This window comes from Callithrix jacchus, chromosome 3 (assembly GCF_049354715.1).
Source record: "Callithrix jacchus isolate 240 chromosome 3, calJac240_pri, whole genome shotgun sequence".
Classification (NCBI taxonomy): domain Eukaryota; kingdom Metazoa; phylum Chordata; class Mammalia; order Primates; family Cebidae; genus Callithrix; species Callithrix jacchus.
The window spans coordinates 187914242-187941020 of NC_133504.1; the positions used below are offsets into that span (position 1 = coordinate 187914242).

Genomic DNA, 26779 nt, shown 5'->3' on the forward strand with positions numbered 1-26779 from the left:
CTTTCTGACTTTTAAAACCTGGGACTGAACCCCAATACTACTGCACTGAGTCCACTCCAGAGCTCCAACACCCCTGCTTCCACGTGGAAACTGAGGCTGAGGACTTTGCCCTGGCTACCCTTTCAGCTTCTGAGACCACCTTGTGGGCTCCTTCTCTGCCTCCCCTCCAGGCTGTGGCCCCAGGGCTGAGGGCTGGCAGGGACCGGCACAGAGGGACCAGGGGACAGGCCGGTGTGTGTACAGGTGGGGTTAGCATCCCTGGACAACGAATCTTGAGCGGATGCACCCAGGGTCGCCTCCCTGCAGGCCACAGAGGACAGGGCCTTTCTAGGCATCCAATGGCCAGGAAGTTTCTGGCATGGAGTAGGTGATTCCCAAATGTGTATTGAATAAAGGAGGGACAGAGACTCACCTGTTTCTGCAGATAGGAGGAGAGGGAGGAGCTCCAGCCCTCACCTGTTTCTGCAGATAGGAGGAGAGGGAGGAGCTCCAGCCCTCACCTGTTTCTGCAGATAGGAGGAGAGGGAGGAGCTCCAGCCCTCACCTGTTTCTGAGGATAGGAGGAGAGGGAGGAGCTCCAGCCCTCACCTGTTTCTGAGGATAGGAGGAGGGGGAGGAGCTCCAGCCCTCACCTGTTTCTGCAGATAGGAGGAGGGGGAGGAGCTCCAGCCCTCACCTGTTTCTGAGGATAGGAGGAGGGGGAGGAGCTCCAGCCCTCACCTGTTTCTGCAGATAGGAGGAGGGGGAGGAGCTCCAGCCCTCACCTGTTTCTGCAGATAGGAGGAGAGGGAGGAGCTCCAGCCCTCACCTGTTTCTGAGGATAGGAGGAGAGGGAGGAGCTCCAGCCCTCACCTGTTTCTGTGGATAGGAGGAGAGGGAGGAGCTCCAGCCCTCACCTGTTTCTGTGGATAGGAGGAGAGGGAGGAGCTCCAGCCCTCACCTGTTTCTGAGGATAGGAGGAGGGGGAGGAGCTCCAGCCCTGGCCCCTGGAATCACTAACCATCTGGGGGTGAATGGAGGACGAACTCCTCCACCCTGTGTTGGACGGATGGACAGACAGACTGATGTGGGACCAGGAGGAGGAGGAGGTATCCCCAGGCCACCCTCCCATAACCCAGCTTGGAGGCAACCCAACACCATCCCCATTTTAGGGATGGGAAAATGGAGGCCCAGGGAGGTGAGGAGTCTTGTCCAAGAGAGCCCGAGCCCTTCCCCACCCTCACTGCCTGTGCACCCAGGTTCCCGCTCCCTCTCGCGGCCCCCGGCCCGGCTCTGACCCTGTGCTTCCCGCACGTCCCTGCAGGATCTGCAGATCATCAGCACGGATGAGAGTCAGGTGTTCGTGGCGGTGCAGGAGTGGTACCAGGTGGACACCTACAACCTGTACCAGTCGGATCTGCGGGGTGTGCACTACGCGCTGGCGCTGGAGGACGTGCGCAGCTCGAGGCAGGCGGAGGAGAGCGTGCTCATTGACATCCTGGAGGTGGGTCTGCCCCCCCTCCCCCCCCCCCCCCCCCCGCCACCTCCTTCTTCCCCTCCCCTCTGGCCTGTCTCTAATGCTGTCCCGGGTCTGCACACGCCTTCTGTAAAGAGCCACATCCTTTAGGCTTTGCAGGCCAAGAGGCTGTTATGTAGGTACTTCCAGAGGAAGAGAATTTCCTTCGTAAGGAAATTCAAAATGCGGTGATCATTGAGGGCAAGATTTGTCATGAGAAGAATGGAATTCTTTGAGCAAAGAGCATCTGACTGACCTGGGTCCAGCCAGAGTGTTCCCTGCCAACCCCTCACAAGCCCTCATCACACGTCCTGGGCCGGGGTCACCCCTCAGGACACTCAGGCTCTGTGAGATTCTCACGAGTGCCCCATTTCTCTCTTTCTCCACCCCAGCCTCTTCATCTCCTCTTTCCTCCCCTCTGTGTGTCTGAAGTCTGCCTCCCTCCTGCTCTCTCTCTCTCTCTCTCTTACTCTGTCTCCCTGGAACCCAGCCCTCCACCCTCCTTCCTGCCACTCCTCTCACCACATATGAAGCACTGCGCCCCTTCCTGGGTTGCCATCTGAGATCTGATGGGAGCCTCCCTTGCTGCCCTCCCGGGTCCTCCCTCGGCCTCCCCCCTGAGCCTCCACTGACCTCAGAGAATGCCCCAGGCATTGCACCACCATGGCTCCATTTCCACCTGGATTCCTGCAGCAGCCCTGCCCCAGCCAGGCTGCTCAGGCCCTCTCCTTTGTTCCTGAAATGCCATGGCCAGCGAGGGGGGTCACTCAGCCCATGTACAGATCAGGAAACTGAGGCTCAGAGAGGCAAACGACCTGCCCATGAGGACCCAGACGTAAGCAGGAAAACCAGGACTGGCCCAGGCTTGTCTGCTCTGAGACTGCCACCTCCTCTTGCCTGTGGGGACACCCCCAAGTGGCCCATGACGCACACTGGGAGAGTGTCCTGTGGGTGGTCAGCAGACCTGGGCAGACAGTGGCATTGACGGGCTTGTGGGTGGGAGGTGCCAGGCCCAGCATTCATCATCCCTCCCCAGCAACAGCGGGACTGTGGTCCCCAGGACAGTCATGAGTGGAATCACGTGTCTGCAATGATAACCCAATTGTCAGTATTTACACGACACGGAGGCAGCCTCACTGCCGAGAGCACCCACCGCAGGCGGCCCTCCTCCACCTGCTAGGCAGCGCCCACCCTACCCCCTAGTGTCCGCAAGGCCCCACCCTGTGAGCCTCTAGGAGGGGACTGGGTCTGGCCCAGACCTGGCTCTGGAAGGCAGTGGGTGGGTGATGATGGGATGGGAAAGGTGCCAAGAACAGGGTGGGGTGGGCTCCACGGCCGTCCTGTCCACAGGCATCTGTGATGCCCGCACCACAGCATGCCATGCTCTGGGCCCTGCCCTCAGGACACAGGCTGGATACGACATGTACCACCACCCCTCACGAAGCAGGAAGATGCCTCCCAGCCAGGGTTCTGACTGAGTGTGCCGGAGCCTGGGGACACAGCACGGGGGCAGTTGGCCAGCCTGGGGCAGGAGTCAGGGAGTGCTTCCTGCAGGAGGCTGAGCAGGAGTTAGCCAGGTGAGGAAGGAGCTCAGAGGCACACACAGAGGCCTCAAGGTGAGAGGAAGAGAGGAGCCAAAAGAGGTTCACAGTGGCCGGTCCAAAGGCAGCACCCACCATCCACCAGCTGGGTGCCCTCCCAAGGGATGTCCCTTCTCCGAAAACCATCAAACATGGGGCACAGCTGGTGTATGAGCACAGCTCTGGAGCCTGACTGCCCGGGGTGCAGGCCCATGAACATGTATGTATTTGCTGTGTGGCCGGAGGTGGGTTTCTTAAGCACTCCGCCTCCCCACGTGCAGCAGGGATGGTAGTAGTGCCTTCCTCACCGGGCTGCTGTGAGGCTTACGGCCATTCCTGTTAAACAGGCAGAGCAGCGCCTGGTTCCGGTGGGCACTCACTTTGCTTTCCCCGCACTTGGCCTTCCTGGGATCAGGGATAATTCCCGGGGGCTGGCCCCTGAGTCTCACTGCACATGGCCAGTACTGCTGCTGTCACGGTTCTTGTGCACTCAGCACAAATCCAGGAAAAAATGTTTGGTGCAGGCCACACAGCCAGCTACTGCCTCGGGAGGCTGCGGGGTCTCTCCCCCTGCAGGGCACAACCCGGGTTCCAGGCGAGACAGCAAACCTTTCCTGGCTTCTTCTTGTGCTGGAGCTTAGGTTATGAATGGGGACTTAGGGGGCATAGCCCTGTCCCCTGCCCCCAAGGAGTCCTGGTGGCCACAGGCATCATAGTGGGATGAATGGTGGCCCCAAAATAGCCATCAAAATGGTGGCATTTTCATGCCCAGGCCCTGCCGTGTGACCTATTTGAAAAGGGATGTTTGCAGCGTAATGAAGTGACAGACTGAAGCAGAGATCATCCTGAATTATCCACAGAGGGCTGTAAATGCAATCACAGTGTCCTTATCAGAGCCGGGAGAGGAGCCACAGGCACACAGACAGGCGCCGTGGAGACAGAGGCAGAGACTGAGGCCACAGGCCAGGGAGGGCTGGAGGCATGGGGCTGGAAGGGGCAGGAGGGATCCTTCCCTGGAACCTGCAGACTGAGCACAGCCCGCCCATGCCTTGATTTTGGCCTCCGGCCTCCAAGAGAATGACTGAAAAGTCCCACACGTTGTTTGAAGTGACACAACGTGTGGGACTTTTTCTAACAGATGCAGGAATGAACACAGCTGTGATATGGGCAGTTATGCAGAGCCACACGATTCCAAACCGGTGCTCGGCCAGCCAGACCCCCCGGGGGCCTCGGCCTGTATCTAGATCCACGTTATTTATTGCTGAGCGTTTTCATGGAGTCCTGGGTTTCTGCAGGGTCTGCACTTGGTACCACATCTCACAAAGAAGCTGGACTCTGGGGCAGCGGCCCCATCTGTAGCCATCGAGTGGATTGAGCAGGCCACGGAGTGATGCCAGTGGGCAAGAAGGAGCAGGCCCCTCCCAGCCCCTGAGACTGTCATTCCAGCAGGACCATCGCTGAAGCTTCCTCTGCAGAGAGGAGAACTACCCCCTAGACCACAGCACCCTACGCAGATAACAGGCAGCTGAACGCTCTGTGCATGGATTTCCCACGTGGATGGCACTCCCTGGAAATGCTGGGAGGATGCTTACGGTGTGAGCCACTTGGCTCCTCAAACTGCCTGTCTGTGTTGATAAGACCTGGTGGGTCCCAGGGAAAAGAGCCTGCCCCACCCCCCAACTCCCACATCCAATGAAGGCAGCCCTGAGTCTCTGAGAGCCAACTCCAAGGGTAACCTAAACAGGCCACAGCCGTCAGTGGGAGGCAAAAGATCTGTAACTACCACTCTGTGCCTCCCCCAGCCTTGCGCTTTGAAACAGATAACTTGTTTGCTAGTCTCCCAGCTCCACAGGTGGATTAGTTGGATTAGCTCCACATCTGGTTTAGTTGACTTATATAAGGTTTGGAAATTTTGATCTGGTGACATTTAGATGAGACTTTTGATGTTGAATTAATGCTGTAATGAGATGAGAACTTTGGAAACCTTGATGGGGTGAATGTGTTCTGCTTGAAGACTGATGTGTGTCCTTGGGGGTCAGAGGAGGGACTGTGCTGGAGAGAATAGTGCCCCCCTCAAAGACGGCCACATCCCGAGCCCCAGAACCTGCATGTATTTTACCTTATGTGGCAGAGGAGGAGTGCGGTTGCAGATGGAATTAAGGCTGCTCATCAGCACACGGGAAGATGACCTGGGTTATCTGGATGGGCCCAGTGTCAGCACACAGGTCCTTAACATTGGAAGAGGGAAGCAGGAGAGAAAGTCAGAGAAGAAGTGATGGTGGAAACACAGTCAGAGAGATGCAATGTTGCTGGATTTGAAGATGAAGGAAGGGGCCATGAGCCAAGGAATGCCGGTGCCTCTAGAAGCTGGAAAAGGCAAGGAAAGAAACATTCCCCTGGAGCCTTCATAAAGGAGTGTGATGCTACTGACACTTGACTGTAGCCACATCCCAGGCTTCTGCCCTCCAGAGCTGTAGAAGAATGCATGTGTGTTGTCTGAAGCCACTGGGTTTGTGACCATCTGTGATAGCAGCCATAGGAAGCTCAGACCCCAGTCCACTGATTTTATCATCATGGCTGCTGTTCTTCTCCACATGAGGACCTGCTGGAGTTGTGAGAATTCAGTGAAAGGACACATACTAAGCTCATGCCTCAAACATAGAAGCACTTAGTAACTGTATAGCATTACTATCCTAACTGTAATCTTTGGCTATGGGCCTTTGGGAAGGTTGCATCCCCTCTGAGCCTCAGTTTCCCATGGTGCAGGCTGCATATACAGGTGCAGAAACAGCTTCTGGCCTGGCACACAGGAGGCCTGGACAAGTGGTTGGCATTCTCATGCCTCTTCACACCACACTACTGGGTCTTGGTAAATATGGGTCAAAACCCTTCATGAAATAAGGAACCTGCGGGAAGACCCTCTCTGTGGGTGAACCACTCGGTTGAACTACGTGAAGTTGCCAATAATTTCACATTTCTTGTAGGTTAACTTAGTAGCCACTCTTACATATGTTTGGGTCACTGCCATGGGCCTTTTAGGAAACCTTGAGAAAGGGAATAGTTTAGCCCTGAGCAGTGAAGGCAAGTGATCCCTGTCTTGGGTGTTCTAGGGGAAGCATGGACCCTCCTGTCCTCATTCCTTGGCATTTTTGTATGGGGATTGAGCTGGGGAGTCCCCAGAGGCAATTCTATTGGTCCAGGACATGTGGTCCAATAGAAACTAGAGGTGTTGGGGGGATCTGAGCTCTGCATCAGGACCTCTGAGGCAGGAACGGGGTTGACTCTGAGGGACGGGCAGGTCAGGTGTCCAGAACCCCACTTGCCATCTGACGGTTGGTGTCTGGATCTAGGAGAACAGCTCAGCACCATGAAGATCATTCAGGCTTCAGAGCTAGATGAAACTACCTTCCCACTAAAGCTGGGGCCAGAGTCTTGGACCCCTGGCCCCTCTAAACCTCACTCACCTCTAGAATGTGCCTCAGCTGCTGGTCATTGTGACTGTGAAATGAGGCCACATGTACAGAATGCTTAGCAAGGTGCTGGAGCATGGTGGACACCTGGTCATCAGAGTGCTCCAGCGTAAGGTTATAGTCCTTTTCATATTTTTGTCCCAGGTCAGAGGGGTGAAAGGAGTCTTCCTGGCAAACCAAAAAATTGATGGAAAAGTTATGACGCTTATAACCTACAACAAGGGCCGTGACTGGGATTACCTGAGGCCACCCAGCATGGACATGAATGGAAAACCAACCAACTGCAAGCCTGTAAGTACCTCTGCTCACATCACACACCTTCCATGGGGTGGACACAAGATATGACTTCAGTAATCAAGAAGGTCAGAGATGGTGATGTCTGAGAAGGACCATCTCAAACACATGAACCACCTATTTCTGATGGGCATGATGGAAAGGATCAAATGAGACTCCTTATTTTACAGAAAAGTTAATTGTAGGTCAGAGAAAGAAGTGTATCAGTTAGTTTTTGACACAGAATTGCTGGGCAATAAACCACACCAAAACAACAATCATTTATTCTCCAGATCTACAGGTGGGCTCAGCTGGGTGGCTCTGCGGACCTTGGCTGGGCTCAGCTGGGTGGCTCTGCTGATCTTGGCTGGGCTCAGCTGGGTGGCTCTGCTGATCTTGGCTGGGCTCAGCTGGGCGGTTCTGCTGATCTTGGCTGGGCTCAGCTGGGTGGCCCTGCTGAACTTGGCTGGGCTTGCTCATATGTCAGGGAATTGACTGATTTAGGCTGGTCTCTGCTCTGCCCATCTTGCATCCTTCTCCTGGAACCAGCTTAATTCTCATGGTGATACCAGAAGTTCAAGAGGGGAAACAGAAACAGGCAAGTACATTTCAAACCTACTTACGGTACATCTGCTAAACCTTACTGGTCAATATCAAAGATCTGGGAATTATCCTGCCCGTGGGAGTGAGGGCTGGAGAGCAGACACTTGCTTCTAATCTGCCATGGAAGGCAGTGTACCATCACACTATCAGTAAGTGATGGGGTTGGGCCAGAGATCAGACATCGTGAGCTCCAAAGCTGCTCCCACTATCCCAGGGGCATCTTTCTACATGAATTGAAGTGTAGACTGCCTGAGTCCTTGGTTGCCTAGAGTAGGAGAGATCTCTCAAAGTCGCTGGGATTCTTGCCAGCTCTGGTGTAGCTAGCAGGGAACCAGGTGGTGCACAGGCCCATGCTGGTGAGAAAGGAGAGGCAGAGCTGTAAGGACTAGGGCTCCTGGCTCAGGTGAGCACTCAGCTGCCAGGGACCAGTGGATACAAGAGAAGAAGAGGCTGAGTGGGCCAAGAGGGTCTAATTGGGTGTTGCACCCCACTTCCAACACCCCTGTGAGCCCTGGCCTCTCCGGGGGCCTCTGTCCTTGCATACCACAGAGAGATCACCACCACCAGCATCCCTGACCCTTCCTGGGTGTTAAGTAACTCAGGGTGGGAGGAGGGTCTAGTCTTGGAACTGCACAGAGCTGCAGTCTTAGCTCCCTGACTGGCTGTGCGATCTTGGCTAAGTCAACCAGTGCCTCTGAGCCTCTGTTGAAAAGGGAGGAAGATAATAAACATCCCTGTGGCATTGGGGTGAGGATGAGATGAAAGAATGCAGAGACCAGCCTATGCCTGGCACAGAGCAAACAGCAAGGAAGAGCCTTCCAAACAGCAAAGAGAGAGCTTCCCTTGCCTTCCAAGCTCTCTCTTTCCATGCTATGCCCAAGGCCCACAAAGCCCTTTCCCTTTTCCTCATCCAGCAAACTCCTACTGACACCTAAAAACCCTACCCAAATGTTCCCTCCACTGAGGAGCCTTCACTGGGCATAATTGCTTCTCTGTCTGTTTCCCACTGTTGCCCATAAACCCTCTTAGAGACTGCACACTGGGGACACCTGAACCTACCCATCACTCTGCCTCAGTTTCCTCATGTGTAAAATAGAAGGAACAAAAGTACCTGTTTGACAGGGTTATATTCAGCAAATCTACGCGAGCACTCGCTATGTGCCACGCACTGTTCTGCAGGTCCAGAGCACACTAAACCAACAAAACAGAAGACATTCTCTGTCTCCTTGGGATTCCACCTGCCACACAGCAGGGCTCAGAAAATGGTGAGCCCCCTCTCCCCCACACCCACCAGCCCCAGTGTTGGCCCATGGGGGCCATGGTACTAAGAGGAGAGCACCCAGAGAGCCTGACCCCAGAGCCAGGGCAGGACTCTGTGGCCCCCAGGGTGGCCCCTTGCTCTAAGCTGAGGCTTGAGCTCTGACTCAGGAGCACTCACCTCTCAGGGGCCCACTGCCCACCTCTATTCAAGCCCCCTCCTGCTGATAACACCTGTCGAGCTGTGTGGAGAATTAATTTTACAAAGGGGGCTGGCCTTTGTAAAAATGCTTCCCAGAACAGAATTGCTATGAAAAGGCTAATTTTTGTATCATCATCGGCAAAGTTAAGCCATATTAATCTGTCAAAGCAAGTTTTTGCTAAGAATAGATTCTTGTCTTGCGATTATGCAGCTCAGTGAGGAGATAACCTCAGTGAGATTTATGTCCTGGCCTTAAAATAATGAAATAGAAGCAAACTTGTGAGCATGCGGACCCCAGGCCAGCATGTGGGAACCCAACTGGGCATGGAGGGGATGCAGAACCAAGTACACGGAGCCCACGTGGGCACAGCAGACATCGAATCACAGCCTCACAGGCCAGGCGCAGTGGCTTACACCTGTAATCCCAGCATTTTGGGAGACCAAGGTGGGCAGATCACCTGAGGTCTGGAGTTTGAGACTAGCCTGGTCAACATGGAGAAACCCCATCTCTACTAAAAATACTAAAATTAGCCAGGTGTGGTGGCACATACCTGTAATCCCAGCTACTTGGGAGGCTGAGACAGGAGAATTGCTTGAACATGGGAGGCGGAAATTGCAGTGAACTGAGATCATGCCACTGCACGCCAGTCTGGCCAACAGAGCAAGACTCCATCCTAAAAAATATATCTGTCTGTCTATCTATCTGTCTGTCTGTCTGTCTGTCTGTCTATCTATCTATCTGTCTGTCTGTCTGTGTGTCTATCTGTCTATCTGTGTATCTGTCTATCCGTCTGTCTGTCTGTCTGTCTCTCTGTCTGTCTATCTGTCTTGTCTGTCTGTGTGTCTATGTATCTCTCTGTCTGTCTGCCTGTCTGTCTATCTGTCTGTGTGTCTATCTATCTATCTGTCTATCCGTCTGTCTGTCTGTCTATCTGTCTTGTCTGTCTGTGTGTCTATGTATCTGTCTGTCTGTCTATCTGTCTGTCTGTCTGTGTGTTCATCTATCTATCTGTCTGTCTATCTGTCTATCTGTCTGTCTGTCTGTCTGTCTAGCCGTCTGTCTGTCTGTCTGTCTAGCCGTCTATCTGTCTGTCTGTCTGTCTATCCGTCTGTCTGTCTGTCTATCCATCTGTCTGTCTGTCTGTCTGTCTGTCTGTCTATTCTAATCTGCCACGGAAGCCAGTATACCATCACACTGTCAGTAAGTGATGGGGTTGGGCCAAAGCTCAGACATCGTGAGCTCCAAAGCTGCTCCCACTATCCCAGCGGCACCTTTGTGCGTGAACTGAAGCGTAGACTGCCTGGGTCCTTGGTTGCCTAGAGTAGGAGAGATCTCTCAAAGCAGCTGGGAGTCTTGCCAGCTCTGGTGTGGCTAGCAGGGATCTAGATGGTGCACAGGCTCAGAAGGCCCAGCCTATCCTGTGTATGTGGCCGTGGCATCTCCAACGGCGAAAGGGCAGGGGCAGGACAAGCTGGGCCACTCGAAGGACCCCCTGACCGTGCTGCTCCTGCAGCCACACAGCCTCTCAATGAACGGGCAGACTGTACCTGAGGGCGTATTGCTCATAAAAGTGATGCCTGATTATTGCAGGATGCTTGGAAGATACAGAAAAGGGAAATAAGATACAACTAGAATCATCCATCCAGAAAAACAATAATTGGGTATTTTTGTTCTTTGCAATCTACTTGCTCACATACATGTCACGAAGTCATCATTGAGATCCCACACGTGTGTGATTTTTCAGCCCTCTGTTTTTCTCTTAACTCTGGGTCACGAGTCTTTGCCCAGGCCACCTGACCAGCTCCCTGTCTGGGGATACCTCCTTCCAGCAATGGGGAAACAAAGGGATGGCTTTATTTAACAACAGGAGTGGAATGATCAGGTCTGTTTTAGGATGACCCTGCTTCATTGGAAGATGGTTTTGAGTCTGTTTACCTCTTTAATTCGGCATAAACCTCATTCAGCGGGCAGCCCATGGTCACTCTTCTGAGATGTGAGGCTGCGGCAAGCACCAGGCGTCCCAGTGGTTGGTGCTGCAGCTCCCAGCCCTGGTCCATCTCGTAGGCTTTGATGATTTTCTAGACACTTCTTTAGAGCACCCTCTGGCCCCTATGTGCTGAACGGGCAGGCTAGAGAGAGCCCTGGGACAGCATGAGCCCTGAGCTTGGCCTCTGCCTCCAGTCTTGCAGGGACCCAGGCCCACCTCGGTCAACACTGGAGCATTCTGCACTGACTCCTAGGGCCACAGCCTCCCCCAGGGGTCTCCTGTCCTCATCCTGGCTGGCCTCGGAGGAAGCCCCGTCTCTGACCACATGCAGCTGCGGCAGGTCCTGGGGCTGCTGATGCGCGCTGGCCTGCCACCTGTTCTGGGCATCTGAGCACCCCATGGGTGGCCCCTCCAGGCCTGCCACCTGTGCCAGGCATCTGAGCACCCCTTGGGTGGCCCCTCCAGGCCTGCCACCTGTGCCAGGCATCTGAGCACCCCGTGGGCAGGCCCCTCCAGGCCTGCCACCTGTGCTGGGAGTCCAGGCGCCCCGTGGGCGGCCCCTCCAGGCCTGCTGGCATTGCCCTTCCTTTCACCTGGTGGTCCAGGCTTTCATGAGAGTGCACATGTCAGACACCAGCACAGTGCCTGCAGCCACCCCAGGAGCACGGGGAGACAGCTAGCAGCCAGCAGGCCCTGAGGCAAATGCAAAGGGGGTCACAGTGCTGTCTGTGGTTACCAGGGCCTGCAGAGCATAACTGACCACCCCACAGGGAGCCCTGAGGAGGGTTCCACTTCTCTGGCCTGAGTGCCAGGCACCCAGGAGAGGCTACCAGTGGTGAGGGGTGGGGAGAAGGGTGGTGTTTGTGAAGGATCACCCTCTAATTCAGCTCTGCCCACTGAGCACACAGCAGGTGACCAGATGTGCCCAACTCATCGGGGGAATGGGTGAGGTTGATGGAGACCAGCCCGTGAGCTCTGGCCCCTCCAGGCTCCACCTGGCCTTCCGGGAAACGTAGGACAGCAAAGCATGGCAGAGCCATGGCGGCCTCTGCCAGACACGCTGCTGCGAGGACTCCCATGCCACACCCCTGCTGAGCGCCTTCTCCTCATTAGAGCTGCCTTCTGCATCACGGAAGCCCGACCCTGCCTACCACGATCACAGCGGCCTCCCTCCACAGCAAGCCACCTCTGTCTTTCTGCCCGAGCCATCTGGGGGACAGGAGGTTGGAACTGAAAGGTGCCAGCAAGTGTGTTAACTCACAGGCCTGCTTTTCCATTGTAGGAAGTCAGAAGACTATTGCAGTGGGCAATGCCTTAACATCCCACAGGTTTTCAGTGGGCCCATTTGTCACTGTTCAATCCACGTGTTTCTGGAACCCTTCGATGGCTCTCCGGGGGTGACACAGAGTCCAGGCTCCTGCCAGCTGGGACCTGTGGGCTTCAGCTCGAGGCTCCCGGGTTCCCCTGGGGAAGGTCTGAGTCCCTCAGTCCTCTTCAGGATGTGCCTCTGCAGTGGACACGGGGCCACCTTTCAGCTGAATTTGAGACGTTTCTTTCTTTTGGTTTCTAGTAGGTGTGTTGCGATCTCACTCACACAGCACGAAGCTCACCTTTCACCTGCACAGCTCAGCGGTTTTTAGTATATTTGCAGAGTTGTGCAGCCACCACCACCGTCCATTTTAGGATGTTTTCACCACTCAAAAAAGCAGCCCCAGCACCTTAGCTGTCACCTCCCTGTCCCCCATCAGCCTCCAGCCCCCGGAAACCACCCGTCTATTGCTGGCTTTATAGATTCCCTGCTCCGGGCACTGCTCATGGGTGAGTCACGCAGCATGCAGTACAACCAGTCCATCTGTGAACCCCCAGAGCAGACAAGTACAGGCCGTCTGGTCGCACCACCACCTGGTCACATCTTACCCAAGTCAATATCCAATTTCCTGAATGGTCAACTTTTAACTTAGGATCACCTGCGTAAGACGGAAGCAGTTCCTGGGCTCAAAGGGAGTGATATGAAGATGGGAGGTGAAGACAGAGGACCTCTCTGACGTGGGTTTCAGAGGATGATATGATACTGCGGTGACAGTGGGATTCTGGAATGACGCCCGCAGAGCGGGTCAGCAGGCCTCGCTGTCGCTGGCTCCGTTTTACACATGAGGAAACTGAGGCCCAAGGCTGCCCAGAAAATTAGTCGTGCCTCCTAAGTGACAATCTGGATCTCTGGGTACCCAGTTCTAGGGTATTTCTAAGCTGGAGACTTTTAACAGAAAAAGAAATAATGTTAAGGCAGGAAATACAATGTTTACCATTCTTATAAGTAAACAATTGGACAGTACGTTGCCCTGGGGAAGGGCTGGACCCCGGAGCTGTGCCATATTAATCCAATAATCCCAAGAAGCAGAGGTGACTGCCCCATCTCACAGAGAAGAAAGAAAGGCACAGAGAGGCTAAGCATTTTTCCTAGGGCCACACTGCCATTTAGAGGAGGTACGAGGAGTAAAGCCCTGGCCTTTCTGTGACCAGCCTGAGGACTACCCTGCCTCGCCTCACCCTGTGGAGCTCCAGGAATTGGGGAAATTAGGAAGGCTGAGCCCAGAGTCATTACCCCTCAAACCCTTTTGGCATCTGCTGGTTCGGTGGGGTCTCTGTTGGTGCACCTATGTCACCAAGGAAGGCTCGGCCTGCCAGACCTCTGAGCACCAGTAGCTTCAGGCTGCCAGAGGGAGGTCAGGAGAAACGGGGTCTCCAGAGCCAGCCCCCTGGAACTCTTGCACACTTAACCCACCCCTCTGTATCTCAAAGTGGGAGGGTCTTAGGGGTGACCCCTAGCTGTCCGCTGATGCCAGGGGTACTGTGGTCACATAAGAGGTGCCCAATAAAGGTTCTGGGTAGGTGAATGAATGAGTATGAGCTTGGGCTGTGCAGCCTCCAGGGATCCCATCCCATGGCCCAGCACTGCACACGGGAGCCATGTTGGGGAACCCACCTGCCAGGACGCGTGCCCAAAAGCCCTCAGTGGGAGAAGCCCCAGCAGCTGCATCTGTGAGCAGAGGCACTACATCCAGATGCTACAGGGGTCCCTAATCTAGGCCAGAGAATCAAGGGATCGCCCTGGGGGCCTCACCACACCCAGATGCTGTGGTGGGTCTCTAATCGAGACCAGGGAGTCAATGGATCCTCCTGGGGTATCTCTCTGTACCCAGATGCTACAGGGGTCCCTAATCTAGACCAGGGAACCAAGGGACCACCATGGGTACCTCACCACACCCAGATGCTCTTATGGGTTTGTAATCTAGACCAGAGAGTCAATGGATCCTCCTGGGATCCATCTCTCTGCACCCAGAGAGGACCCTCTCTGCTGCAGGGGTCCCTAACCTAGATCGGGGAACCAACAGATCCTCCCAGGTACCTCACTGGTACCTGCTTCCACCTCCCAACCTATTAGCACAGCACCTGCTGAAGTGGCCCTTGTCCTTCCCACCCTTTGCCTACAGGTCAGCCTCATACCTGCTTCCCATCCTCCATCCGTTCCTCCAAGGCACTCCTGGCCCAGTCTTCTCTCCCAAAAAGCCACAGGGGCAGATTTGCCATCAGGCTTAGTGTTCCTAAGGATGCTCCTACCCACATGCTGACAGTTGCTTCCTTCTTTTCCTTGCAGCCAGACTGCCACCTGCACCTGCACCTGCGCTGGGCAGACAACCCCTATGTATCGGGCACTGTGCACACCAAGGACACGGCCCCAGGCCTCATCATGGGTGCAGGTAGGTGGCTGCCATCACAGGAGGCTGGCAAGTGCCATTACAGTTCAAGAGTACCTCCAGTCTCAAGGGTAAAAATGGATGGTCATGGGCCTGAGGCCGTACTCAGTACCACTGCATCTGCAGGAAGCTCAGCTCTCATGGCAAATTCTGAGAGGTGAACGCATGGCCCAGGGTGGACATGTGATATATGTTGGCTGAATAGAAAGATGAATAGATGGAAGAGTGGATCAATGGATGGATGGATAGATGAACTGATAAATGATGGCTAATGGATGGGGGGGGTGGTAGATGAATGGATAGATGGATGGATGGATGGATGGATGCATAGACGGATGGATGGATGGATGGATGGATGGATGGATGGATGGATGGATGGATAGATGATGCATGACAGGTAGATGATGGTGGATGGGGGATGGATGGGTGGGTGGGTGGGTGGGTGGATGGATGATGGATAGATGGTAGATGGATGGTGGATGGATGGATGGATGGATGGATGGATGGATGGATGGATAGATGGATGGATGGTTGGATGGACAGATGATACATGACAGTTGGATGATGGTGGATGGGTGATGGATGGGTAGGTGGGTGGATGATGGATAGATGATGGTTGATGGATAGATGATGAATGGATGGATGGACAATGAGTGAATGATGAATGGATAGATAAATGGATAGATGCGTGGGTGGGTCAATGGATGGATGATTTGTAACATAGTTGATATTTATTGGCCCCTGAAGAAAGTTCTAGTTTAGTAGGAGAGAAAGACAAGTATACAACTAGCACTTTTTTAAAAAAGCAAAACTATAATTTTTGTGTTTGTCTCTTCCACTAAATTAGAACCTCCAATAATCGCAGTGTACTAATCAAATAATACCGTAAAACGAGGTTGATTGCTTTAGAAGAGCCATTCAAAATAGAAAGTAGAGCCACCTGTCTGAGGTCCCTTGGCTGGTGTGTGGAAGAGCCAGGCAAGACTTTGCACATGGGGTCTGTGACAGTCGGAGAGGCAGCGTCTCCTGCAGAAACTGGAAGCAGAGGCACAGCCCCAGAGCTCACACTTCCTGAACCCAGGACCCCATCCCTCCATTTCCCCAGCACCATCTCTCACACAGAGGGGGTGGCCCTGTGGCCAATGGCCAAGGACCATATGGATGTGGACCCCAGACTCTGAGCTGGACACCACATCTGACCCTTCACCATATCCTAGCACTGAGCTGAGGCCTGGCCCAGGGTGGACCCTCCAAGGCTGTTTGTGAATGAGTAAATGAAGGGACAAGTGAATGAGTGACCATGCTGTGATGGTGGGAATGGCCTTCTGGGTAGAAAGGGGAGCATGGGGACCCCAAAGGACCAGACCAGAGTGCAGGTAGAGGCTGGAGGTGAAGCCTACACACAGGGCTGGATCTGATGGTGGAGGCTTGGCCTGTCTGGGGAGGCCGGGGCTTTGCCACAGGGAAGTGACACAGCTGGGAAGAGAGGGGATTGAGAACAAAGCCTTCAGCTTCTGCAGTTCCTCAGTGCAGTCTACATGCCCGGGGTCCTAGGCAGTGACAGCCCATCTGGACAGCCTCTGTCTGCTCCCACAGTGATCAATGAAAATGCAACCCATCAGCATCAGTGTCAGGCTGCTCACTGCCTATCAGCTTCCACGCACAGACAGGCTTGCCAGCCATGTCAGATGCCCCCAGTCCTATGGAGTTGGCTTGCTGGGCTTCTCAGTGACAGGGCATTTAAAATGTACCACCTTGATTGGCTGAAACCCCAAATTCTTGACCAAAATACAAAAGGTGTAACTTCCAATGTTTCCACTGCTCAAAAACCCCGAGAGCCCGGGATGAGCGTCCTGGTCCCTCAGTGCATCCCTGAATTGTGCAGGAGTCATGCAGCACACCGAGTGCAGCCCCCTCACTCTGTGGGGGTGTCGGTCATAGCCTCCCCCCACCCCGCCTGCCTCCCACTGTCCCTACAAGGGCAGGAGGCTACACTCCTATTTTATTCTGCTTCCCTTCAGTCTTGGCCAGGGCCTTCCTGGAAGGTGGAGCCAGCCGTGCAGGGTGGGCTGATTGGTCAGTTGTTCCCATCCTCCTCTCCAGTCCTGAGCACCTGCTGGGAGCAGGAGAAGGCACGTGGGCGGGCTTCACACCTGCTGGCCCGACATGGCCGCCTGCCCTGGCACAGGTCTCGAGGCTAGGTGGCTGCACCGCCGGAGGCAAGGCAGCTTGAGGTGATGGCTACCTGTTTCCACGGGGTCATTCCCCTGCCTGCCCCCTCATTCATTCCTGAATTCCACCCGGAGACAGGCAGATGAGAGGGATAAGCCCCAGGTTCACGCCTCCCAGCTGTGGGACTTTGGGATTTCACTGCACTTTTCTGAGCCTCAGTTTCCTCATCTGCAAAATGAGAGAACAAAACCTCTGTCAGGATGAGATGGGGTAAGGCAGGAACCCTCCGAGGCAGGTGTGCTCTGCCAGGCTGTCCTCTCATATGAGGGGACACTGGACACCCCGCCCCCATACCAGGCACGGCACTGGGTGCTGGAAATGAGGGAGGGGAGACTCAGCCTCTCAGGTACACAGAGGCACAAAGGGACGATGACCACAGGGTCAGACACGTCCTGATGCCGAGTTCCTACAAGATGGTCCAGAGGGACATGGGGTATGGGCACTCGCTTCTGCCCTGAGGTTTGGGTGGAGCCCGCTGGGCAAATGGACATCTGCCCAGCCAACCCACAGGGAGGGCACCGCATGTGCAGGATGGAGGTCGGGGAGTGCAGTGCCGGGGTCTCGAGCTGCAGTAGATGCATTCCAGTCTCCAGGGCCTGTCCTCAGGTCATGTGCAGGATGGAGGTCGGGGAGTGCAGTGCCGGGGTCTCGAGCTGCAGTAGATGCATTCCAGTCTCCAGGGCCTGTCCTCAGGTCATGTGCAGGATGGAGGTCGGGGAGTGCAGTGCCGGGGTCTCGAGCTGCAGTAGATGCATTCCAGTCTCCAGGGCCTGTCCTCAGGTCATGTGCAGGATGGAGGTCGGGGAGTGCAGTGCCGGGGTCTCGAGCTGCAGTAGATGCATTCCAGTCTCCAGGGCCTGTCCTCAGGTCATGTGCAGGATGGAGGTCGGGGAGTGCAGTGCCGGGGTCTCGAGCTGCAGTAGATGCATTCCAGTCTCCAGGGCCTGTCCTCAGGTCCTGTGCAGGATGGAGGTCGGGGAGTGCAGTGCCGGGGTCTCGAGCTGCAGTAGATGCATTCCAGTCTCCAGGGCCTGTCCTCAGGTCCAGCCAGAGGCCACACTGCAGAGGGACCCAGAAAGGGGAGCTGTGGCTCCAACTATTAATAGAAGGGGATGGATTTGAGAAGAAATGACAGAAACTTGGCTTCTAACCACCCCCCGGTAGAGAACCAGCCACGTTGAGCCCAGAAATCAACCCGGCCATGGCTAAGGGTGCCGGTGACAGGTTCTTCCCAACTGGGTGTGTCGCAGGACTGAAGGGCTGGCTCCCCTCCGAGTGCACCTGTGCTGGAGTGAATGGGTCTGAAGGAGACCTCATCTTCATCCTTCCAATAAACTAGGCTAGGAATCCTCACACTGAGTTAAACCCTGTGAGGTCAACGCTTCCTGCTCCATACCTTCAGGGCTCCCAGCGTGCCAGTGTTCCCTGGCCCTCTACAGCCGGTGGCCAGCTGCTTCCCACTGACCTCTTACCAAGGCTGCTCTCCACGCCCACGGCAGCCCCCGTTCTGGCTGGGTTCCTGTTCTGGCTCATGTGCCTCCCCTACAAAGCCAAAGAGTGCCAAGTGGGTGCCAGCCCCCACCTGCTCCTCAGATGCTGTGGTTGCCCCAGGTGGTGACGGAGCCCACCCCCTATGCTGCCCTTTGCCCCATCATGGTCACTGGTCTGTGTCCCAGCTGATTGGCCAGACATGAGTCCTCGGGACCCGACAGAGCAGATGCTGGCAAACACTTCTCTGTCCCCAGCCCCGGCAGAGGTGATGGTAGCATTCAGCCAAGGAAACCGTGAGGGGCCATTTTGGAGCTGGGAGCACTGCAGCCTGCCTTGCGCTGGCTTGGCTCAGGGAACTGCGTCTCCGAGTCATACGCAGCCCCAGCCCTCTCCAGCACAACCCCTTTTTTGGTGACTTGGCCAGTCAGGGGCTCATCAATGTCAGGACATGTCTAGATGTGTGGGCAAGAAGCCCTTGGCCTGACCTAAGTCCCCCCAGCCCTATGGATGCTCACTGGGCCCCTCTGGACCACAGGCAGCACCTGGAGGACCGTGGGGCAGCCACTCACAGGGCCCTGGCTGTGTCTTGGTGATCACTGGTGCTCCCTCTGCTCTTGGAGCCATTAGTATCTGCCCCACAGTCCTCCTTGGTGAAGTGCAGGTGGGGTAGATTTTGGTGTGTTGCTTTGCTCTGTTTTCTGGCTGCAGGGGCAGAGGAAGGATGGAGAGGAGGCACACCTTCATTCAGTGAGGACTGACTCCTACCAGATTCTGCTGGCACCAAGGAAGGGCAGGGGTCCTGGGCCTGGGGGAAGGAGGCCCAAGGAGACACCAGAACACTGGGCAGGGATGCAGCAGGGAAGCTTCTCCCCTTGTCACCTCCCCCGACCCGGGGCCTCAGTTTGCCATCCGTAAAGTGAGGGTGTCAGCCTCAGCTCCCTGCAGGCCCTTCCACTCTGACAGCCTGCGGTGTGTTCCGTGAGTCCCTCCTTCCTTCCCCTGAGACTGTTAGGTGACTGGCAGCCCGACAGCTTTGGTAGACAGAGCAAGGAAAACAAATAGCGTTCCTTAAAAGACAGACGTGTGCACGATTGAAATTACAAACTGCAAATTGGCCCGCTCCGTGTGCTGACTCTGCGACACTCACTGCTCGGCTCCACGTGTGATGTGTGTGTCCCGGAGCGGCGGCTGGCGTCTGGGATAGCAGAAAGATAAAAGGCGCCCCTATTTCCTCCCTGCTGCTCATTCTGTTCATTCATTCTCCTCACTCACTTCATTCATTCAGCAGCCATTGCTTAGCACCTTTTGTTTGCCAGGCACCCCACCACACCGGAGAAGGGACGGGTCCAACGGCACCCAGATTCCACACCTGCCCCTCTGCCCCACCCACCCATCTGGCTTGCACCTGCCCAGGTCCATGCCTCTGCCTGGGCTGCTCTCTCTTCTTTGGACACCCTGTTGCCTTTCCCTGAGCCAGCCCTGGTCAGCTCTTTCCTGCTTGAGTGTCTCCTTGAGGCTCTCCTCATGGGTCCACTGCCCTGGCTCTGTATGCAACTGTACGGTCACCCTCTTCTGCTAGATTCAGAGCCCTCAGGGAGCAGGGGCCATGGCTTATTCAGCTCAGGCTCCCCGGAGCTCAGTACAGGGCTGTGCAGGGAGTAGACACTCAGCAAATGTCACTGAATATATGGCAGGAAGGAGGGAGTGCTAGAGCTGAGAAAGAGGTAGTAAGTAGATAGAGGGATGACTGGTTGGATGGGTAATAGATTAATAAAAGATGGATGGGAGGATGGTTAGATGGATGGATGAGTGGATGGGTGGATGGATGGATAGGTGAGTGGGAGGGTGGATGGATGGATGCATGGGTAGATGGGTGGGTGAGTGGATGGATGGATGGATAGATGGATAGGATAGGTGGGTGGGTAAGTGGGTGGATGGATGGATGAGTGGATGGATAGGCGGGTGGGTGAGTGAGTGGGTGGCTGGATGGATGCATGCATGCATGGGTGGATGAGTGGGTGGACGGATGGATGAATGGATGGATAGATGGATAGGATAGGTGGGTGGGTAAGTGGGTGGATGGATGGATGAGTGTATGGATAGATGGATGGATAGGTGGGTGGGTGAGTGGGTGGATGGATGCATGCATGGGTGGATGAGTGGGTGGATGGATGGATGAATGGATGGATAGATGGATGGATAGGTGTGTGGGTGGGTGGGTAGATGGATAGATGGATGAGTGGATGGATAGGTGGGTGGGTGGGTGGGTGGGTGAGTGAGTGGATGGATGGATGGATGCATGGGTGGTAGATGAGTGGGTGGATGGATGGATGAATGGTTGGATAGATGGATGGATAGGTGGGTGGGAGGGTGGTTAGATGGATACATGGGTAGATGGGTGGGTGAGCGGATGGATGGATGAATGGATGGATAGATGGATAGATGGGTGGGTAAGTGGGTAGATGGATAGATGGATGAGTGTATGGATAGATGGATGGATAGGTGGGTGGGTGAGTGGGTGGATGGATAGATGGTTGGATCGGTTGGTGGGTGAGTAGGTAGATGGGTAGATTTACAAGTAGGTAGGTAAGTGAACTTCAAAAAAGAAGACAGGCACACAAACGCTCGGCCACTCTTAGAACTCACTTTTAATTTATCTATTTGAAGACATTCCAACCCCTTTGCAATTTTCTAGACTTCTAAACCTGACCCTGGATAAAGTACTCCTGAAAGTGCCACCTAAATAAAGCTTTTGAGGGCAAGTGACATCCAAGTCACCCAGGGCGGGGCCTCTGGGGCCCCAGAACAGCTTCAGTGCCATCCTCAGGGTCCCCATCATCCTGGAGATTTGGACCCCTGTCTCTGCCAGTCATGGTGCAGTGGAAGGAAGCCCCAGATCTGTCTCATCAGAAATCCCTTTGTTCAGCCGTTTCAGGATGCTGTTTAGGGCAGGCCAGGCGCAGCACCAGCGGCTGTGAGGATTGTCCTGGTGCTTGTGCAGTCATGCGTGGCCATTGTTCTTTCTGTAGGAGCCTCATGCAAGTTCAGTCTCCTCATCTGTTACATGAGGTTGGCTTGGATGCCGGGCGTGAGTTCTTCCCATTCTGACACTACCCACAGCATTAAGTCTGAGCCCCTCCGGGTAGATGTCAAGACTGGTGATGGACCCAATCAACCCGGTGCTGGGGCTCCAGTAAACCCAAACCACATCCTGCCCCCCACAGTCGGTTTGGTGCCCACCTCACCATCCTCCCAAATATCTGGCCCGCAGATAGTGAGGCCCTGCTGTGTGCCCACCTGCCTTCTCTCCTGCCCTGCTTTCAAGCCCCACAGGGGCTGCCTATGAGCCCACATTTGCCCAACCTGGCCCACGTCCTCTCCAACCTGTCCCTGGCCACACTGCATGCTTCCTATTCGTGGCCCACACCTGTGGGTTCTCTGAGGCACCAAACTCTGCCTGCCCAGGGCCTGTGCTGGAGTCACCTGAATTTGGCTGTCATTGGGCAGGGCTGATCTTCCCCTGCAAAGACCTGGACCCAGGGCCCAGCACCGCAGGTCTGTGGGGGAGATGAAACCACACAGGCCACCATGGCTTGGGGATATTTCAGGGCTCAGACTTGTTAAAGAGGGAAAGCTGGATGATCCTAGGGTCAGTGCTGCCCCTGTTCTTTTGGATTAGGTAACCTGGGCTCACAGCTGGTGGAATATAAAGAAGAAATGTACATCACATCAGACTGCGGACACACCTGGCGGCAGGTAAGCTGGCCGGGAGGTGCCCGGCACGGCACCCACCGCCCCGTTCAGCCGTGACCCTTAGGAGACAGCTCTGTTCTGTCATCCCGTCCATTCCACAGGTTCTGAGGGAGAAGCTCTGAGCCACGTCTCCTGTCTTGCAGCCAGCCCTCGTGGCTGGTCCAGGGCTCACTTTAGCAGATGTGCGTCTGCTGCATTTGGAAAGCAAGTCCAGGCAGCCGGCTCAGACCACCCAGCTGGTCTTTCCATGGCCACCGATGGGGAGTGACAGATGCGAGAAACATCTCCACAGTCAGACGTGTCACTGCGAACGTCTGAGAAATGGGGATAAATGCCAGGGAACAGAGAGGGGAGGAGGTCCCGGCCAGGAGGCCATGTGGTGCTTCTGAGGCTTGACTGGGACTCTGTCAGGAGCCCAGAGAGAGGCCAGGAGAGGGCTACGGGAGATTCCAGGTTCCTGGCAGGGACTGTGGACACAGCAGGAGAGGATATGGGGGAGGAGCAGGTTGTGGGTGGGGGTCATCGTGAGTCTGGGTCGGGGTATCTGGGGGCTGTCCCAGGGTAATGACTTGAGGTGGCACTTCCGAGAAGAGAAGGAAGCGAGGAAAGGAGGGGTGTACTTAGGCAGGAAGCAGCCACTCCAGCAGCGCAGGACGGCCTGGGCAGGGTCCCTCTGCACTCTGTGCAGCCCCACTCGAAGCTCAGATTTGCAGACCAGAGGGGAAGGTGCTGGTGGTCCTCAGAGCATGGACATAGAGAGGCCAAGGAAGGCCAGTTGGTGCCGCGTGTCCTGTGAGGTCCAGGTGGCTCCAGGATCCAAGCCCAAGCTCCCCACTCCAGGAGCCTGGACTTGCTTTCCAAATGCAGCAGACGCACATCTGCTAAAGTGAGCCCTGGACCAGCCACGAGGGCTGGCTGCAAGACAGGAGACGTGGCTCAGAGCTTCTCCCCCTCACTGTGCACTGGTCATTCCTTTCCAGTCGGGGGGACATGGTCTTCCTGGCTGAAGTTGGCCTGCCAACCTCATGGAGTGGCAGTGTCTGCCTTCTATACTAAGGAAATGAATCAAACTTACGTGCAACTCTCTCCTTCCAGACAAGACATTCTGTTTTAGGTCAGTGTTTTACACGCCTGAGTACCCCAGCCAGAGCCCCCTCCCACACAGCAGTGCTCTGGGCACATGTGACCACCCAACGTGCCACCTTCACTGGCAGCCTGGGTGGAAGGCCTTGACGTTTTTAAAAAATATGCAAGAAACATGGAATTTTCAAAAGGGCAGCAGCAATTTATTGTATTTTAATATTTCTATTTCACTAAAACTAGTGAAACATGCCTGAAGTTTCTTAAAGGTCACATCTGCCCATTTATTACAGAAGTTTCCCCCACATTAGACTCAATAGACAGGGTGAAATAGAAGGTTTTCTAATTTTATAGAAACTGATTACAAGACAGTCATAGCAGTCTCTTTGGTCGAGCAATTAGCTTCGATTTCAAACTTGGGAATGTGGGAATTAAAGAGGAGAGCATCTGGGAAAGTGCTGAGCTGCGGCCTGGTCACAGCAGGGCAGGCAGGGTGCTCTTTCCCTTCCCGAAGGACGGTGGGGTGTGGACAGGCACCCAAAGGGAGAGAGCCTGTGTGTGCGGCAGGGGAGGGAGAGATGCTCCTGTGGGTTTTTTTTTTTTTTAGTTTCTTGGGATGGGCTGGAGAGGAAGGATACCCAGGCAGGGGCAGAGTGGGACAGAGGCACAGAGGGCAGGGCGGTGAGCCCGGGCAGTCTCCACGGTTTCTCTGGCAGCCAGGTTGTCAGGGATGCATGGGAGATGCGTCTGAGAGAGAGCTCAGAATACGAATGCGGAACGCCAGCGTGCGTCTGGTGTAATCCACATAACCTTTCAAAAACATGAGCTCCGGAGGATGATCTGTTTAAAGCCAGAAACCATCATGGAGCCCCTGGCTGAAACTCAGTGTGGGAGAGGCAGAAAAAGGATGAAGCGGGGACAGGGGCTCTGCTCTCCCCTCCCAGCCCTGCTGCTTGGTCAAGGCACTGGAAACCACAGCAGTGGATGTCTAAAGACCTTGCAGCCCTGCTAGTGGCGTTTGGAACACCCTGGAGCCACGTTTACCCAGAGCCCCGGTCTAATGAGACCAGATGTCATTCCCGGGATGGCCAGAAGGCACCTGTTCATCTCCCCGTGGGTGGTCACAGCAACACCCCCCTGCCTGTGCTTGGGGAGGAGGGTGACTGGGACAGATGTCCAGGGGTCCCAGTGCAGAGCCCTGGTGCGCACTTGCTCAGGAGGCCAGCTCGGTACCAAAGGGAAATTGCACTCCAGGACTGTCAGGCTCTGGGAAGCCCACTGTCCCCTCACTGTGTCACACCCTGCAGTTCAGCAGCCCCATCTCCCGCAGGGGACCCTCAGAGCAGCCGATTAGACCCCTGGTGGAGTCAGTGAAGGGGGCTGCAACCACACCCTAAAATGGCGGGGAATGGTGCTTGGGCGTGGCAGGTGAGCTTTGCCAAGAGGCCCCTCTCCTCCAGCCTCACAGCACCCAGTGTGATCTCCACCATCCTCCTGGCCACACAGGGTTCCACTGCTGTCCCCACGAGTGAGACTCGCTTCTCCTCGGATGATTCCTGAGACCCCTCATGTGAGGGAGCCTTGCTTCTCCTGGAATGTTCCCCAAGACAGAGAGCTCACTCTTCCCTGGAGAGGAGCCCTTTACTCAGGAATTCATTTCCCTCCTAAATCAGTTTGGGAGTCTCTAACGAGCCCCTGCCCCTCTGGTCCATCTCCCCCAGTGCCCAAGGAATCTTCTCAAAGGAAGTGTGCTTTTGTCACTCCCCGATCAAGCTTGGATGTCACACCGGCCTCCAAGCTGCCCGTCTGTCCCAGGGCCTCTCCGTGTGCCTCCAGGGCTCCAGCCCCAGCATGTGTGTCCAGCTCCCTGGACACAGCTGCCCTCCTGACCTCCAGGCCTTTGCCTTTGTTAACTGCCTGTGATGCCCTTGCCCCTCCGAAGGTTTCCCCAAGCTCCACCTGCCCTGTGAACCCCTCCCTGGGCTGCCCACTGACTTTCCTTAAAACAAGACGTCATTTGTCCCCAAAACATTGGCTGAGCCCCTCGTCCTGTGGCAGGGCCCGGGCTGAACACTGGGCTTGGGGGGTGGAGATGACAGGGTCCCTCTCTAGCTGCTGGTACCCAGTGGGCAAGTCACTGTCACTGTGCAGGGTCTGCCTCCGTGGGGGTCTCTCCCTAGGCTGTGAATTCCTAGAGGCCAGGCCTGCATCTATGCCGGCACCTCCAACAGAGGCTCCAGACCACTGGGTCTGTGGGATGGGTAGATGGATGGGGAGGAGAACTGTACAAAGTTCTGTCTCATAGTCCCCCAGAATCTGTGCCTGTGACACCCTAAAGCCTACAGGCCATTAGCTTGCTTGTCCAGGAAACAGGTTCTATGAATGTAGCTGGAGGTGGTGTGCTTCTCTAAACATTTTCCTGAGCTAGCGTCAGACAGAGGACCAGGGCTTGGCAACTCCCCTGCCCCCACTCCACCCCCAGGCAGACAGGGCTGTGAACCCAGGCAGGAGCACAGAGTTTTGGGGGACATCTGGGGAGCCCCCAGGTTAACCCTGAGTCCCCACTCCAGCCTGTGACCCCATCACCCATAAGAGTGTGTCCCCATTTGTGTGGGGGCAAGATGCCCACAGACACAGTCCCCATGGAAGGGGCAGGGGTTGGTATCTGACAGTCACGAGTGGCCTCAGGCAAGTCACTGTGTCTCTGAGCCCCAGTATCTCTGGAAAATGGAGAATAATCTGAGAGCCTGGCTGTCAGTAAGATCCTGTGTGCAGCTTGCTCATGGACACAAGGTGGCTGCCTGGATCCAGCAAGTCCCAGATGGGCAGCAGCACCCCCACCAGGGTGGGGCTCATCCTGTTTGGTCCCGGTGATTCCACCTCCTGTGTCATTTTGCCTCACCTGACAGACCCCCACTCTAAACAGGAAGGAGTAAGGGAGGGAAGGAGGGAGAGGGGAAAACAGAGGGAAGGGGGAAGGGAGAGAGAAGAAAGAGAGGAGGGAGGGAGGAAGAGGGAGGGGGGAGACAGGAAGAGGGAGGAAGGTTTTGGGACACAACTGCCCACCCCCATCATTTTTCATAAGGAGCCTCTCCTCTTTATTCAAGGCAAACGTGCTTCCTGGAGAATTCCTGGGAGCTGTGGGCAATGCCAGCCGACTCTGATAAATAACCAGGGGAAATGCCTGGGGAGGGGCTTTGCAGGGCGGGAGCAGCATGTGCTGAGGGCCTGGGTGTGTTTGGGGAAAGGAGCGAGGTGAGCAGGGGCCCCTCCTGTGGGGACCTGAGGCCATGGTAGGATTCCGGATTGACTCTAAGGGTCACAAAATATTGGAAAGTTCTGGTGGAATTGAGGGGTATGGGGATCAGGGGACCTGCTGGACACTGTGGCAGAGGGTGTGGCCTGCCGACACCCACCTGGGTCTGCTGGGGTTCGTGTTCCTGCAATGTGGGGCCTCGGTCCATGTCCTCCCTGGGGCCCTCCTGCTGCTTCCTGGAAACCCCAGCATTCAAACTCCAGGGGAGACTCCACAGGGAGGGGCAGACGAAAGACAGGGGCAGGTGTTTCTCTTTTAGAGTCCCCATTATTGTTCACCAGCTG

General features: G+C 55.4%; 1 protein-coding gene across 10 annotated transcripts in view; it reads left to right on the plus strand.

Annotated features, from left to right (window-relative positions):
• The window catches only part of SORCS2 (sortilin related VPS10 domain containing receptor 2), a 575162-nt gene that overhangs the window by 501511 nt on the left and 46872 nt on the right, over positions 1-26779 (plus strand). For all 10 annotated transcript variants that reach the window (XM_035294142.3, XM_035294144.3, XM_035294143.3 and 7 more), the window contains exons 9-12: positions 1304-1483; positions 6690-6836; positions 14524-14626; positions 22026-22102. In XM_035294142.3, the coding sequence (XP_035150033.3) occupies positions 1304-1483; positions 6690-6836; positions 14524-14626; positions 22026-22102 (507 nt within the window). The remainder of the gene's footprint in view (positions 1-1303; positions 1484-6689; positions 6837-14523; positions 14627-22025; positions 22103-26779) is intronic.